General features: G+C 36.9%; 1 protein-coding gene across 1 annotated transcript in view; it reads left to right on the top strand.

Annotated features, from left to right (window-relative positions):
* Window positions 1-16871, top strand: part of BMAL2 (basic helix-loop-helix ARNT like 2) — a 31823-nt gene extending 14952 nt beyond the window's left edge. Inside the window, 12 exon segments of the mRNA XM_009094108.4 lie at window positions 1506-1585; window positions 2556-2648; window positions 4507-4624; window positions 5453-5596; window positions 7201-7441; window positions 8354-8460; window positions 9019-9169; window positions 10387-10442; window positions 11238-11346; window positions 11801-11888; window positions 13199-13307; window positions 14342-16871. Of these exon segments, the coding sequence (XP_009092356.2) occupies window positions 1506-1585; window positions 2556-2648; window positions 4507-4624; window positions 5453-5596; window positions 7201-7441; window positions 8354-8460; window positions 9019-9169; window positions 10387-10442; window positions 11238-11346; window positions 11801-11888; window positions 13199-13307; window positions 14342-14478 (1433 nt within the window). The 3' untranslated portion in view covers window positions 14479-16871.
* The last annotated feature ends 459 nt before the right edge of the window (window positions 16872-17330 follow it).

Raw genomic sequence — 17330 nt, 5'->3', positions numbered from 1 at the left:
ATGAAATTTTTGCTTAGTATAGCAGAAAAAAAGCCACCCTTCAGTGTCTGCTATTTTCTGTCTGCTCAGGGCATGCCTTGCTCTTGGGTCACTCCTTGATCCTTTTTAGAAAGTACAGGAGTCAAAAGGAAGGTTGCAAGACAGAAAATAGTTTAACAAAATGGTCAATGAGTTTGATTACATTACAGTCTTAAAAATCCTCACATGGTAGAGAGTAGCAAGAAACAGAAACTTCTGATAGCCCAGTCAGCTGAGAAAGTTAATCATGGATCTTAGGGAATGCTTTAGTGTGGGCATCAACCCAGGAAATATTCTTTGCTCTCCTTTTGCTATTGCTAGGCTTTGGAATTTTTTTTTCCCCCTCTCCCCCCCAAAAATATATCCAAATAAACTCTGCAATATGCAGCTTGTATCAGCTGCACAGAATATTTAGGTGTTTTGCACCACTGTTTCAGAATAATAGTTTGGTCAACTCTAAGCAAAGATCAAAGACCCTCTGCATTGCAAAACCCACTGATTATGAATAAACAGGTCTAAGGAGAACCCAGTTAGTTTTGGGTCAAAGAAGTGTACAAAATTAATTAATTTTCCTACCTTGGAAGTAATAGAATCATAAAAATGGCTCAGGCCTAAAGGGTTTTGAGGCTTTTCTAAAGGGCTGAGAGTCTGCATGAAGAAATAATGTGAACCAGCGGGAAATAATGTAAACCAGCAGGACAGTAGCTGCACTTGCAGTTTAAACAAGAAATCTTCAGCTCAAGCATTTGTATTTTAACAACAGGATGTAAACACTGGACTTCACCCAGCATGGTTGTATTTACCTCAAAACAAATGGTTTAAGAGAATACAATATACTATGTGGACTTATAATGCATGATGAAATTGGCTGAAATATTCAATTGTTACAAAAAATGTAACAAGAAAAAAAATTTAATGGATAAAAGTGTAATGAACAAAAATTAATTTATAGAGTACTTGCCATGGGTACTAGAACAGTACATGCAGTGAGTCAGTCTCACTATATTTAGTGAGACATTCAATTTAATTACAATAGTCTGGTTTTTGGTTTTTGGCTTTATAGTATTAGTGAAGCATTATTAATGCCAAAAGATAATCAATAATATTGGAATTATTCTGTTTCAGGAAAGAGAATTTAGTTAAGAGGTCTGAAATATACCTGTGAAATATTTCTAGAAAATTCAGAAAATTTTCCTAATACCATTTCTCTTGCAGTACATTAATAATATCCGAACAGAAGTTTGCTTGGTTTGTGTTAATAAAGGGCAAGGAAAAAAAAATGGTAATGTGTCTGTTTTCATTACTAGTTATGTTTGAGATCTGTTTTAATTTTATTTTTAGTATTTCTTGAGCCTTGAATTATTTTTTTCATTCAGCTGTTGGGGTCATAGAGAAAAATTCTGAAACACATAGCAAGTATATCTCTCCTAAAAGTGAGTTTAAAATGTAACTTTTGACATGATCTCTGTGAATCATCCATTTTCCAGGTTCCAGTAGCTCCTACTCAGAAGTCCGGTATAAACCTTCATTTCTGAAGGATGATGAACTGCGACAGTTAATCCTTAGGGTAAGTGGAAGGAAGCTCTCAGATAAATCATGTCCTTGTTAAAGCTTGAGTTTTTAGTTGGACAGTGCTTTTTCTCCCATCATTTCCTTCAGGCAAATGTTTTGTTGTACTGATTTCTAAACTCTGTGCACTACCCAGGCTTTCATGAAAGTGTGCAGAGATGGTTTGGGAGCGTGGCAGGCAGCAGCCCTGGAAGGGACAATAATCTGTGTACAGTCTGCCTGTTTAATACATCCATTCTAAAAATCTTCATGCAACTGCAGAGAATGCTGCCAATTATGCAGGAACTTCCTCATAGTTGTTGGCTGTCCTATCAAAATGGACATTTTTAAAGATGTACTTCACAAAAGGTGCAGAAAATACCTGGAATAAAATCTTCCCTCTTGTTCGCACACTTCATCATAAACCCACACACCTCATTCACAGCTAGGTTTGTGGGGTTTTTTTCCTTTGCTGCAATAATGCTTTCCCATGATCTGTGAATGGCTCCCAAAATAAGCTGTTTTGTAGCTGGACTTTTGCCAGAGATAAGTTTAAGAAACTTTAGGTGTGTGTGGTTGAAGTCCATGCAATCTTAATTGCTTTTTTTTTTTTAGAATCACAGAATGGCCTGAATTGGAAGTGACCTTAAAGTTCATCTCATTCCACTCCCTGCTTAGGGCAAAGACACCTTCTGCTATTTCAGGTTGCTCAGATCCCATCCAAGCTGGCCTTGAACACTTCCAGGGATCCAGGGGCAGCCACAGCTTCTCTGGGCAGCCTATGCCAGGGCTTCACCACCTCACAATTTCTTCCTAATATCCAGTCCAAACACACCCTCTATCAGCGTGGACCATTTCCTCTTGCCCCTCTCCAGCTTTCTTGTATTTAATTTTAAAAATCAGGTTTAAAAGTGTGATTCCTCGTAGTCATTAATATTCATTGTTTATTTTAATTGTGTGTTTTTAAAGACAGTGTCTTATATTTTCAGGCTGCAGATGGATTCCTGTTTGTGGTTGGATGCAACAGAGGAAAAATTCTGTTTGTCTCTGAATCAGTTTGCAAAATACTGAATTATGATCAGGTGGTTATTGTTGTTTCTTGCTTGCTTTTATCTTGCATTTCTTAGGAATTTTAAAACTTTTATATTTTATTCTATATTACATCAAACCAATCCTTTATTCAGAGTAAAGCTGAATATCCTGTAAGAAAATATGTGCAAGTGAATCGTTGTTCCCAGCCTGAGGAACAGCGCCAGATTTCAGCTGATCATCCTTAAGAAAACTGCCAGTCTGAGAGGAAGGGATAATTTGAAGATGTCCTAATTTCTGTGTGCAAAAGATTTTCTTTCACATTGTGAAGTGATTTTGGAGGGATTTTTTTTTAGGCCAAGGAAAATGGGTAGTTCAGCAGTGGAAGTTAATGAAAGCTTTCCATGGTGATGCCTTTATGCTCGGATGCGCCACGTAACACATCATCCACAATAACTGTCCGAGCCTGTACCCTTAACCTGAGACAAATGGAATGGGAGCCAGTGTAGCCTGTACAACCAGGGAAATTGCCAAAATAGAAGTACCTTCCATTAGCTGGTGTTTAACATGATGGGCAATTACCGCAAATAATCCAGGGATGATAATTTGTTCTTGTATCAATGACTTCTGTTTCACAAACAGAGGCTAAAATAGTTAGTGCTGCCATCTGTCTACTTTTGTAACGTTGAAACCATTTGTGCTATCTTAGTTTTCTTTATAAATGTACAGATAACCAATCTGGACTCTTTCATAGATTTATTTTTATCTTTTTTTTAAGTGCAAAACTATCTTTTTTAATTAAAGTGAAATGAGTCATCCTAGGGGAATAAGCATAAAGTAGAGTGTTTTTTTTTTTTTTAACTTCTACACTGATTTTGTTCAAGAACTGAAAGTGCCTTTCTGGAGTCACTCGTGTTAGACATACCTACTTCCAGACCCTTAAGATCTCCTCTATTCTAGACAAGGAGATTCAGAGGACATGACTGACTTTAATAAAACCCATGGATTTATTAGCTTGTTTGGGAGTAGTTCTAGGTTCTGAATCCCATGCTGCAGCTTTATCTGGTTTGTTACACCTGTATATTTTGGCAAGGCTGCTGTTAGGCTGTCTCAGCAGAACTCAGCATTTTCCCATTGCATTAGGATTAAATGGGGACTGGGAAAAGGCAGGAGACCTGGTGTTTGTCCCAAGTCTGAGTCCAGAGTAGAGCTTGTCAACACAGCTCCTTTATGTCCTTTGATTTGATTGCTGTGCTGAAGGTAAGCAGTGGAAAACCAAACTCTCCCACTTCTTTGAGAATTCCTTCCTGTTCCAAAAGAAAGTGTTGCAGCAGATCAGTTACTTGGGATGAACAGAGTGAGCAGGTAGAAGGCATCCCAGCTGGAGACATCCCTGAAAATATCCTCTGCTAAGGAGTGCTGTGGTGAGCTGAGCCCTGCTTCCAGCCTGCTCCTGGCTCTGTGGTGCCAGTTTGTCCAACCAAATTAGACCTCAGAGTCATTAGATAATTGAATATTTCATCCTCCTTTCTATTTCTTCCCTCCTTCCCCAATAATCTGAGAGTGGAATTACTTTGTGTATAACCTTCTTTGGCTAGGACCAGGAATTGCATTATTTACATAAAGCATTTGGTTGTACAGAACTTGTTTGATCTCCAAATAAACCTGCTGTTTTTCAAAGGGAAGGAACAAACTATGTTTTTACTACCCTTTTAAATAAAAATTATATTAAACAATGACAAATTAAATGTAAAACAAAATATTGATGTTTGGAGTAACTGGTATTGACTTTTTTTTTTACTGGTGTAGACAGTTGTTTTCCAGAGATAAGTAATGTGTGGGGTCCTGTTCCAAAATGGTGTGGTTCTGATCTCTTTTGGGTTGTGTTGTTTTTTTGGTTTTTTCTACTAGGCCAGTTTAATTGGACAAAGTTTATTTGATTACTTACATCCAAAAGATGTTGCAAAAGTTAAGGAGCAACTTTCTTCGTCGGACGTCTCGCCTAGGGAGAAGCTCGTAGATGGCAAAAGTAAGTCCGAGCTGGATGTGCTCAGATTTTTTCAAGAGATGTTCGTAAATCTAATTAGTAGTCAGGATGTATTCAGGTGTTTGTATGGATGTGTGGATGAAGCAAACATTTGAATGTGTATCTGCTGCTTAAAATGCATTAGAGTTGAAAAGCTAGCCCAGAAGATAATTGATTTTAGATCATAAGAGTTACAGAAATTCTGTTAAATTACTGCAATCACTGTCAAGCATTTATCAAGATGTGGTCTGACAATCTTCCTACCAGCATACTGCTTTTTTTTCTTGTATTTGCTAGGTCTTGTCAATACAAAAGACCTGATGTAGTCGAACATGGGATAAAATACTTCAATATCAAGAATCACTGTCTTCTCTGAAAATGCTAAGTGTCAATCCCAATGTAACCAAACCTTCTTTAGTTTACAGTTGTTTCTAATAAGGAAAGCATTGTGTACTATGCAGCTAATGCCTGTTTTTTGTAATACACAGATAATGCCTATTTTATAGCTGTCTTTTACAAGAATCTTTGCAGTTCTTCCTTGTACCAAATACAAGGTGAAAGTATATAAAGCATCTGTAGTAAAATTCTATTAAGAGTATCAAGAAGGGTCTAAAAATAGTTTAGTAGTTCTTTCTAATTTTGGAATCTTTGTCAATCATGTTTTCTTTGCCCTATTTAAACTGTTAGACTTTTTAAATTGTAAGTACAAAATTTAGGCAGCTAAACAGTAAGGGCAATGTACTAGGAGGTAAATGCAGAAAGCACCTTGTTTTCTGAAGTTTTATTGCTTGGTTTTGGTTGTTTTTAACTACTTTACTAAATCTTTGTAAGCTGGCTTGCAAGTACACACAGATTTTCAAGCTGGACCAGCTCGGCTGAACTCTGGTGCTCGACGTTCCTTCTTCTGTCGCATAAAGTGTAGCAGGACCACAGTCAAAGAGGAGAAGGAGTGCTTGCCCAGCCTAAAGAAGAAAGGTATTCAGAGAGTGGAGATGAAATGGGGGCTTTCTCTCTTGAAACTTGTTTAAATTCCAAGTCACTAATGGCTTTCTAGTTCCTACTGATCTCACCAAGTAGCTGTAGAGCAGTGTAAATGTGAACCAGGGACACCTTTTGAAAAACAGTCTAATTGTTCTCTTTCTCCTCCCGGTGCCCTCCTGGAAAGAGGGAGGGAGGAACTTGTGGTACAATGGCTCTATAGGAGCATGTGGTCTGTTGTGGTCAAATTTGAGAAGTCTCAGGGAAATATTTGAAAAAACTGGAGCAGATCAGAAGAATGAAACTAAACTTATGTCTTGAAGATAACTGAGTGAATAAAGCCTGCCAACTCTACTATTTTGAAGGGAAAAAAGCAAGTAAACCAACTTTTTTTTTCTGATTTACTTTTTGTATTGTGTGTATTTAAAAGTGTGCATTTTCCTTTTTCCTCCTTTTCATGATAAAGTTAATTTATTGGTGTAATTCCATTCATTTTCCCAGTAATTTTACTTTAGTTCATATTTTGGTGTGCCCGGAGAGCAGTATAATCTTGTCAAGTTTCCAGTGAAAATTTAAATTTCAATTGTAAAATGCAATTTTAAGCTTTTGTTTTAATAACTTAGTATTGATTTTTGCAAAGGTGTGCTGAAATTGTTTGATCCTGAAAAAATCCTCCAAGTTCTGTTTTTCAATGTAACCTGTTACTGTTGAGATACACCACAAATTTTAAGAGGCCTGTGATTGTAAGTAAATAGAATTTGATATCCCTTGATGTGTCAGATAACTCAGTGAGATAAGAATTTACCCTCTGTAAGTGTTTCTTGGAAAAGCAGTTTTGAGAGAAGGCACCTGAGCAACTGTGACAAAATCATAGTGGGATAACTCAGTTTCTCATTTTGCAGAGTTGATCTGTGTTTTTTGTAATAGAGAGGAAAATCAAAGCTATGGAAAATGGAAAGCATCTTGTTCAGCATAGAGGTGTCAAGAATGCTTTGGCATTTTTTTGGAAAGACAGCTACTGAGGACACAAAATGTCAAACCTTGATGCTTATGAGGGTGTTTGCATGTTATTTAGAGAGCAAAAAGGGATGAATGATAGTGTATGCTGGAATTTAAGCTATTTTAAATACTTGTATTCCCACAAAACTTCAGAAATCTGAGAAGAAAACCTGAGAAACAGAAAATAAGCTGATTCTTTCTTCAACTGCAGTGAGCATATGTTCAGGTCATTGTGCTCACCAAAGGTAAATTGATGTGGAAGCTACAGAGGGCCTCAGGTTAATTTTAATTCACAATCCATATAAAACCAAAGCAATCTGTGGGTTATTGCTTTGTTTTCTGTCTAACTTGTGTTCAAACTGCCAACACCCGTAACTCATTTTCCTAAATCTTACATAGCGTTAGAAACTCTCTCTTCAGGTAAGCCCAAATGGAATAGAACAAAATTAATTGCAAAAAACTCTGTGAAATGATCTATAACTTTGTACAGTTGGTGTAGGTAAGCATGAAATATACTTGCTGGTCTCACAGCCAACATAAAAAAAAAAGTAGTTTGGTTTTTTTGAACAATAACTGCTTCTTATTTAATTTCTTTCTATTAGATCACAGAAAATACTGCACCATTCACTGTACTGGGTATTTGAAGAACTGGCCTCCTAATGAGGTGGGAGTAGAAGAGGAAAATGATGTAGAAAAGGACAGTAGTAACTTTAACTGTCTTGTTGCGATTGGGAGGTTACACCCTTATATTGTTCCACAAAAGAGTGGAGAGATAAAAGTCAAAGCAACAGAATTTGTTACACGATTTGCCATGGATGGAAAATTTGTTTATGTAGATCAGCGGTAAGCGTTTTGTTCTTTAATAAAGAGAAATGACACAACTGCTTCCATTTTCTCATCCTCTGTCAAAACTGTAATTTCTCCAGCAGGGTAGAAACTCTAATTCAAATTCTCAAAAATTCTAATTTTCAGAATGTTTTTCTGCTCTACACAAGGAGCAGTTAATTCTTAAACAATGTGTACTTGGGCTTTGTTTTTTGTCAAATAATACATCGTGTATAGAAGTGTATTGTCCTATAGAAAATAAACTCCTTTATTCATAAAGAAAAATGTCAAATTAGAGCTTCATAGCTCTGCACAAGACTGATGTAAAAACATTTAACCAGAAGTTATTACTTCTGAGAGTCATAAGATTTGTAACAAATACATTCTATCTAAATGAGGTCCCAAATTATTTTATTGGAAGTGAGAACTAAGTTCCCATTTTCTGTGCTTTCTGAACCAGACTTTTATTTGTTGTATAGACCTAGTTACCACTTTGCATTTGGAATTTCATTGTCACTGGAAATGTTACTGCTTTCAGTCTTCTTTTCTTTCTACTAAAAGTGTCAGTTTGAAACTAATTCCTTTGAGTGGAAGAGCAAAATTCAACTGCTGAATTTTTTATTGACTCTTATAAAAACCAGTACCACACACATGACTAGCTAAGGGAGAGCCACTAAACAGAAGTATTTTGTGTATACATGTGGTTTACATGTTTAAACATTTACTTTACCTTTGAATTGTCATTCATTGCAAAGGGATAATTTTCTGTGAAAAATATTTCCTGTTGTTTTAGAGCTGTACTTATGCTGTATTTTTTTCCCCGACCATGAACACAGGCATCTGTTTGTTTAAATATTAATGCTCTGCTTTATCTGATACTGAAGGAAGCAGCTTTGGGTCCGCTGTAGTTCACGTTTTTATTTCTAACAGCGCAACAGCAATTTTAGGGTATCTGCCACAAGAGCTTCTAGGAACTTCTTGTTATGAGTACTGCCATCAAGATGATCACAATCACCTAGCTGAAAAACACAAAGAAGGTACAAAATAGTTGGTCCTCTCAGACTACTTACAGCTATGTGTAACTGCAAGTGAGATCACTGCAAACCCAAACTACCCAACCTCAGCATTGCCCTTTGTGATGTCTGTGTTAAGACAAGCCTGTGTAAGGCTTGTAATAAAAGCAGGGAGAAACTTGTGTTGTCTTGGCTCCTGGTGCAGGGCCTTAAATGTGAAGCAATAATGTCAGCACATCTGTCAAACCCTCTGCTTCCATTCTTTGTAAGGACAGGGAGGAATCCTGAGGAGCAGATGTGCCTGATAATATAATTAAAGACACCAGTTAATGCTCACCAAGTCATGAGTCTCCTAGTGTTTTGCAGGAACTTAGTACATGCTTATTTATGTAAGATTTATGACCCTGCTGAAACGATATAATTTGATTTTAGAACAGGTCCCAGTTTGTTCTGGCATGTTTATTCTATGTCTGGCCAACAGAAACATTTTAGTTTTATGATGCTATAAAATAGATTTATTATTTCTAACTTTACCTTTCTAAGCTTAAATATGGTGATTATAACTTTCCTTTTCTTATCTAGTTCTGCAGAACAAAGAAAAAGTATTTACAAATTCCTACAAATTTAGAGCAAAAGATGGGACTTTCGTTACTTTAAAGAGTCAGTGGTTTAGTTTCATGAATCCTTGGACCAAAGAGCTGGAGTACATTGTATCAAACAACACTGTGGTATTGTAAGTAATTTATATGACTCTCCATTTATTTTTTGTCATAATTACAGTTAGCACTAAATAACCTCCTTAGAAAGCAGAACAAGACTAGAAAACATCAACCTTGCACAAAAAGGGGCTGAACAACATGGACAAACATCTTTAGGGCATTTACCAGCTATTTTTGTTTCAGGCCTAAGTTGTGGATTTGACTCTGAAAACTGTGCTGTTTCCCAGTATGGAAAAAAAGAGATGAATGAGTTTCTTGTTAAAGGAAGAAGGGAAGGATCTTTAAGAGAAGTAGACTTGAATAAATGGAACTGTCAAGTTAATTCTGTTTTTCCTTCTGGTCTTTACAACCCTCTGTGTGTCAGTTGACCCAATTCCAAGTGCTGTCCTACCCCCGGTGTCAGAAGGTGGAGAAGCACAATTGATAGATGGTGGAAATGTAAGGCAGGACAGAAAGATCCTCTCCAAATTGATTGCAAGGGTGGAGCCCGGGGGATAGTAAATGTGTTTGTTTAATTCTTCTTTTTATTTGCAGTTCTTTTTCATTCTCTGCACCTTGCAATGGAGCTGTAATTGGAATTGTTCCAGTGCTACTGAGGATCTTGGCCAATGATTGGGGTTTTGAGCGGGGACAGAGCGGGTTTTATTTCCATGAAACAAAGTTATTGAGAGGGGCTTTTGCCCATTCTGTATCTGGTTCATGCCTTAGGTCAACATCACCCACCTCTTTTGCTCATGTTCTTTTTCCCCCAGAAAACAGAGAAGAGCAGTTCAGGCAGTCTGTGCTGGCCAGTAGCCCAAGGACAATTTTTGCCTACCCTAGAGATGTGGGCATTTGCAGCTGTCTGCAGGAGGGAAGGAGGGCAGCAGCTGCTGACACAAGGCAGCCCCTGACCTGTCCTTGTTCTGGTTACCTGATTTCCCTCCTAACACTAAAAATGACAGCCCTATTCCCTTGTCATGGAGCACAGACAATCCTACTGGCTTTGTTTTTAAATTGGAGAGTAAGTGGAAATTAGTATTTCACCCACTGCTCAGAAACATTACAAAGAATTGAACATGGAAATACGTGAGGAATATCTTCTATTTCCCTAGTTTGAGGATGTTAGCTTTGGTTCTGTGTAAAGTATTATTGAAATTAAACATAAATATATGCTGGATTTTGGTCTTGGGAAAAAAACCATGCTGACCTTTGTGGTTTGTTTAGATTTTTTTTTTTCTTTAAATCTCAGAGGTCATAAGGAATCAGCTGAAGAAGAGGTCCTCTACAGTTCCCAACCTGCAGAAGGCAAGTGTCACGTCTTACAGTGATCACAACTGCATCTCCTGATCAGTCAGTTTAAATTTATCCAGTACAGGTTTTTTTTATTCTAGGTTGCATGTAAAGAAGGACTAATTTTCTTTTTTAAAGCTACTTCTTTTTCAGTGCTAATTACTTAGAGAGTCCTAATTTATATAATTCACAGAATTCTAAAAAGGAGTGCATATAGCCTACTTTTAATTTCTAGCAGCTTCTGTTAGAGCTGGGGATTTGGTTAGTAGGATATTGTGCTGTCACAGACCCTTCATATTTTGCCCAGTTTTTGGAACAGATGTAACTGTGCTGAGTTTATCTATAAAATACAGGGGAATACTGATACAAAACATATTTTGTTATTATTTTTCTGCTATGCAAAGCTTCTGCTTTCTGTGCTGCTCTATCATCTTGCTGTCAAGGCTTTATATTTGCTTTCAAAATGTTCTTTCAATAACTGATTTCAGTTGATGAGAAATCCAAGGGTTTTTTTTAAGCTCATGTTCTTTGCAATGTCTGTGAGAGACACTGGAGGTGGCAATGATTAAATATATTTCACTACTGGAGAACAACAATTTTCACAAACAGATTATTCACTTTATATTGCAACACCCTCTGCCATGAATCACTATTTAAAGGAATATAATTTCTGAATACATATATGAAAATATATACTTGTATACGTATATCTGGAACAAAAGCTACTTTAAAATGAATCCTTGCTCTGCAATGAAAGTGCTCTGGGTTTAAGGTTTTGTTTGGGTTTTTTTTGTTTTTTTTAATCTACAGATGCTGTAAAACAGTCTTTAGTAAGTGTACCTGGAATGTCCTCTGGAACAGTTCTTGGTGCTGGAAGTATAGGAACTGAAATTGCAAATGAAATATTAGAATTACAAAGGTAATAAATGCATAACACCATCAATAGGCTTTTAAGTAAAGATAGGCATGAGAAATATGTGATTATGTGAGGATTGCTCCAGTTTAACTTTTATTATATTATATGTATAACACTTTTTAGGTTGAGCAATAGCATTATGAGATACCATTATAATTATGTCAGTCTCATGCCTGGCAGAGCACATGACTGTGCTGGTGATTCAAAAGAGGAAGAAAACTGTGCTCAAGGAATAGAATTGTGACCCATGGCCTTTTCTGATCTCTCCTCTGTTTTCTGCTACCAAAACATGGAGCAGGATAATTTAGAATCTTCAGAATTTTAGACATTATTGTTGCACATTATCATACTCATGCTTTGTCACTGGGGAGGCCTGATGGGTTCTGCACCACACAGTCTGTTTTTCAGTGTTTGATTAATATGACCTGGTAAATCAACTAAACACATGCCATTTTAGGTTGCATTCTTCACCCTCTGGAGAGTTAAGTCCATCACATCTCCTCAGAAAGTCACCTTCTCCAGCTTTAACTATAAACTGCAGTGATGTGAGTACACCCCTGCCTGTAAAAATCCAAAATGGAAAGGTTAATGTCAGCTCACACCTGTGTTTTAGCCAGATTGCCCTGATTTGTTTTTGTGAATGTGTACTTTTATTCTTAATGGTTTTGAAGAGACTTTAAAAAAAAAAACAACTCTGCTGTTTTGAAATGTTTTGAAAATTGTGACTTTGAAGGTATTTGATTACTCTTCTAAAAATGGGTAGTTATGCTGATCTAGTGGTGCTTGTAAATCTACTAGTGCTTGTAACACCACAAACTATAACTAACATAGTTATATAAACAACATAGTTGTTGCCCATAGCTATGGAATAATTAACATCTCTTCTTACCTAAATATGTTGTATGTTTTGTACTGGACAGGGCATGAACAAACTTCTCCAACAGCTCTTTGAATGCAAATTTCTTTCCTGTTAAAAACAGTTTATCTTTCCACTGCAATTCTCATTTCTTATGAAAAAAACCCACTATTCTGGTCTAGGAGCTGCTTTGACTTCTCCCTTTTTTTATTATCTGTTCTCCCCTGTGTTACCACAGATCTTTCTCCTGAAGAGTTGTTTGACTTACTTATGCTGAACTCTCAAAATTCTGTAATGTCTCATCATAAGGATTAATTTTGTCATATTCATTGAAGATTTTTCTTGATTCTGGGCTTTGGTATCCCATTTGTTCCTGAAATTTGTTCCTAACTTTTGGAAAGCATTTCACCTTTATTAGTTTCCTGGTAGAATATACACAAGTCAGGCAATCCTTGGAATCTCTCCTGCTAAATTACATTTATGTGTTAAATAAAACAACTATCAGGAAAAAAATATCTTTTTTTTGGGTTAGCATGACTTCCATCTCTATTGCTATGATGAATATAGTTTAATGCATATTGAACCTAGGAGGTATGAGGGCTTTTTTAATCTCTTAACTGGAATGTTTTGACAGTGACAAACATCAAGTCACTGGGAATTTGTAGTTTATGGTAGTGGATGTGGAAAGTGCAAACCAGTACATTTGGTGCTGGATTTATTTACTGAACACTGAGTTAGACCCTCAAGCAGTGGCATCACTGTGAAGTACCTTTGACAGCTGTGTAAGCCACAACTTTTATTTAAACCAGGTCCAGTGTTGTATGAACTTATAAAATATTTGTTTCTAAATGCAAAATATCTGCCTGATGAGGTATATTTTTCACTTTCTCTATTCAGTTCTTAATAATTTTTCAGGAATCTATGATGTTTCTGTAATGTAATATTTGTGACTAAATTTAGGATCTAATTCTGTCCTTTCTACCAATTGTGTTCTTTCAGGTGCCAAATAAAGAGCTGATTCAGTTATGTCCTTCAGAAACAGAAGCTCTGGAGAATTCAGAACAAACCCAGGGTGCTATTCCATTTCCCAGTAATGAACCTCTCCTCAGTAAGATTTATTTCTCTGGGGGGTATTCTGGGGATTGCAGGGGCTGACATTTTTGATCACTGGTGTCATTTCTGAGTGCACCATTTTACAACCATGTATAAATTGTAAAGAGATGTGGCTGGCTGAAGATGAGAGCACTCTGAAAACAGATGTGTTATTGCTGCAAGGCAAACAGCAAAATTTGGTGAGTGAGGCAGTCTCATGACAAAAACCAACATCTGTAACTGAAGTTTACCATTGCAATCTTACACTTTTCATGAGGCACCTTACTGTTCTCTCTCCAGGACAGAGATAGGGAGGGAAAAGTACTTCCGTCCCTATCTCTGTCAGGGAGAGAGATAGTGCAATGTCAGGGAACTTCTTGGAATTCATGAATTATTGTCCTTTAGCCCTTTACCTCTTTCTAAGCTGCAGCCTGGGAGTAGTTGATACAAAGGACTGCTCCAAATGGTTCAGAAAGAATTTTTTTATCTTTCCCTTGTTAAATTTGTTTGGATACAGGATTCCCTGGCCCTGTAAGAGGAAAATGCCACTGCATTATGTTTGACATAAAAGGCAAAATGCTGTAAAAGCCATGTTTATGTTGATCCTGTATCTCAGCTCTCAGAAACTTTTCCGTCTTCCTCTTCTCCCTCACTTGCCAGGGATTTATTTGTTTATTTATAAACCTACAGCTTTCTTCTGGTTGAACTATGAGCCTTTTCAGAAAAATTTAAAAACCTAAACCCTGACAACCCCAAACCAACCAACCAAAAAAGAAAAACACTGAAAAAGAAACATGAAGGAGGAAAGGTTAATTTTTTAATAAGGGTTTGGGAAAAAAGAATTAAAAACAATCCCAACAACACAGAACAAGGAGGAACGGTGTTAAACTAAAAGGGAGTCAAGTTAGGGGTTTTTTAACATAGAAATATTTGCTTTGACTTCAAAGGCAAGTTCTGCTTCAAACCAATTCTGTTTTGCAAGATACCATGTTCTCAGTGCTTCACAGTGCTCATGCCTGCTTCAAGCTCCCTGTTTTAATCATTGTGTAGGTGGCAATTCCCAGCTGGACTTCGATGCCATCTGTGAGAACGATGACACTGCCATGACAGCTTTGATGAATTACCTGGAGGCTGACGGGGGCCTGGGAGACCCAGCTGACCTCAGTGATATCCAGTGGGCTCTCTAGAGCTGCTTCTGGGAGCAAGGAATGTTAAAAACCCCTCATGCACAACTACTCTACATCCTCAGTACTGTATTGGAGTTTTCTAATGGCTCCTTTGAATTCAGACTTGCTGTCTTTGGATTTTTCAAGACTGGAGCCTTGTTCAGAGGGAGACATCTTCTGCTGCACCTATGGACAAATGCAATATTTTTCCATGATGTGGAAACCTTGAAATTTTAATATTGAACCATCTGTAACTGGAATGCTTAGAACACTTTAGTATATTTTTGCTAAGAAGCTTTAACCAAAAGGTACTGTACAATGTACAGGATTACTTTTTCTTAGTTTTAAGATTTCAAACTTTTATTTATTGTTTTTGTTTCAAGTTGCAGAATATTAGTTATCCGTGTTACTTTCTGTAGAACCTACTGTACTTAGATGGTTTGAGAATATTTGTAACTATTAAATTTAATTGAAATAACAATTTGCACACACTACAGTTGTAAAATAAGGTATTGTAATTCTCAAATGATGCAGTTTGTGATTCCTTGCACTTCTTGGCAGTGCAATTTTTGCAGTCAAAGGTGAAAATGAAGCCTACATTTCTGGGAGCAAGGATTGGGGTTGGATCACCCTAATAAACAGAAGAGAATGTTTTGAGAAAAACACTCATTTTCCCAGTACACAAACATGACAAGGGTATAAGAAAAGAGCAACAAACTCTTAATTACTGTTTTGTATTATTTGTAATGTATTATTAGAGAGGCAGTGCATAGAACCAGAGAAAAATAATGCTCTATGGGTAATAAAGCACTTTGGTCTTGTCCTAGGTTTTTTACTAACTAGAGAAGTGTGAATGGATAATCTTGGTTCCAGAGTGAGGCTTGCACTGTCTGTTGGTGAAAAAAATGTTAAAAGTCTGTAGCATCTTTTATGTTTTAGAGAGATTGAGAGAATTTTCTATGGCTTGAGTGTGTGACTTTTTAAACTCTCTCTGTACTATAGCTTTGTAAGTAAATGCTATGCAGGATGATCTTTTGGGAACAGCTTTTGCAAGGATTGTATCCCAGTTACAGCAAATGACTCAAGAACATGGCACTTTAGAGGTTGCATTAGAACAACATAGCACTAATATAGCAAGAGGATCTTTTTATCTCTGGTATTGAAGGTTTAAACAAATTTTTGCATAGATTATATATCATAAAATTACAGGTTTTTTTCATGTTTTCTTCATATTTGGGTTTTGGTTTATTTTTTTAATTCAGGTAATGAAAGGAAAGCATTTGAAGATATGATACATCTTTTTAATACAGGCATATAAATGTAGGGACAACCCTAACCTCTCTCTTACTCCAGGTGAAGATGGCAGCCTGGGCTGGTGTTTTTAGGAATGGGAGTTGGGAACAGATCGATGTGGCTGTCACTAGATGTCATCCTTGTGCTACTGGGGAGCCACCCTGTCCTGATGAGGACACAATCTGGACCTGAAGTGGCTTCTTCTGCTTGACAGAGTACATTATGATAATATGACTCCTTTGGCAAACAGTGTGTTTTTGGTGATGGTAATTTGCTAGAATGGCTTCTTGGATTGATTTTTTTTCCTTTTTTTTAACTCTATAGAAATTTTTTTGTATTTAATTTGGATGCCATTTCCTGCATTCAGATTTCTTTTTTACATACATGGGGCCAAAATCATCATTTCTCTTGCTTTATTAGAATGAACTTTTCTGCTTTTTCTGAATTTTGGGCTATATCATGGAGCAAAGTGGAAGAAATAAACAGGCACTTTCTAAGAACTGATAGAAATCTATTTGTATAAATGAAACTTGAGATTCAGCCATTGTAAAATGCATTTTCTCTTTTCTATTCTAGAAGTAAATTCTAAATAAACCAGCAAATACTGTAGCTCATAGATAAATGACTACATAAATAACTTAAAATTATACAGACTTTATTAGAACAGTTTTTTAAACTGGATTAATTTGGAAACGTGGCAGCTGTTGTTACTGCAGGAGCAAATTAATTCTTTCACAAGATTTATATAAGTGTCTAGACTCAAAACACTGTTTTTGGATTCTTGGCTATCCCTAAAAAATAAAACCAAAAGTGTAACTTTGATTCTTTTGCAGTCAATGACAAATATTGTGATTTTTCAATTAATTTATTAGATTTTCCCTTTACTATTTGTAATTTTTTTTTCTGGCTTAAAGCAGCCTTTTCAAGAAAAAGTGTCACTTGTAAATATTTCTGGTGAAATTAATAGATATTTTTGAATACAATTGAGATAGTATGTGCTTATCTTTGTTTATATAACAACACATTTCTAGTAAGATACTGACAGTTTGTTCCTGGCATGGTGCAGGTAATGGTAGGATGTGGTTAAACCAGGTCAATAAATGCTGTTTTGATGCCCTGCTGTTAGTCTGCTGGCACTTCTGTCTAATACTGAATTGAAATACAAAGTACTTGTTCTTTCAGATCCCAGGCTTCTTCCTCAAAACATAAACAGGGATGTGGAACTCCTGTGGATTTTGGTAGCTCAGTGTGATGCTCTCCAGGCAGGGAGAGCCTGTTATCCAAGATAATGTGCATTTTTGGGGATTCAAACAGAACTTCAGAACACCCTTGTGCCCTCCAGGGATGAACTCTGAAGGTGTCCACACATTAACCCTGAACTTTTCCATTTCCTGGTGCAAGCACAAGGCCTGTGAGGAGCAGCTGAGGGAGCTGGGAATGCTCAACCTTGAGAAAAGGAAGGTCAGGGGAGACCTCAGCACTCTACAGCTCCCTGACTGGAGGTAGGTGGGGGTCAGGCTCTGCTCCCGAGGGACAGGATGAGAGGAACTGGCCCCAAGTTGTGCCAGGGAAGGTTCAGA

This window comes from Serinus canaria, chromosome 1A, assembly GCF_022539315.1.
Source record: "Serinus canaria isolate serCan28SL12 chromosome 1A, serCan2020, whole genome shotgun sequence".
In the NCBI taxonomy this organism is placed as follows: domain Eukaryota; kingdom Metazoa; phylum Chordata; class Aves; order Passeriformes; family Fringillidae; genus Serinus; species Serinus canaria.
Note: the sequence above shows the minus strand (reverse complement) of the source record. Positions and strands in the feature narration are given on the sequence as shown.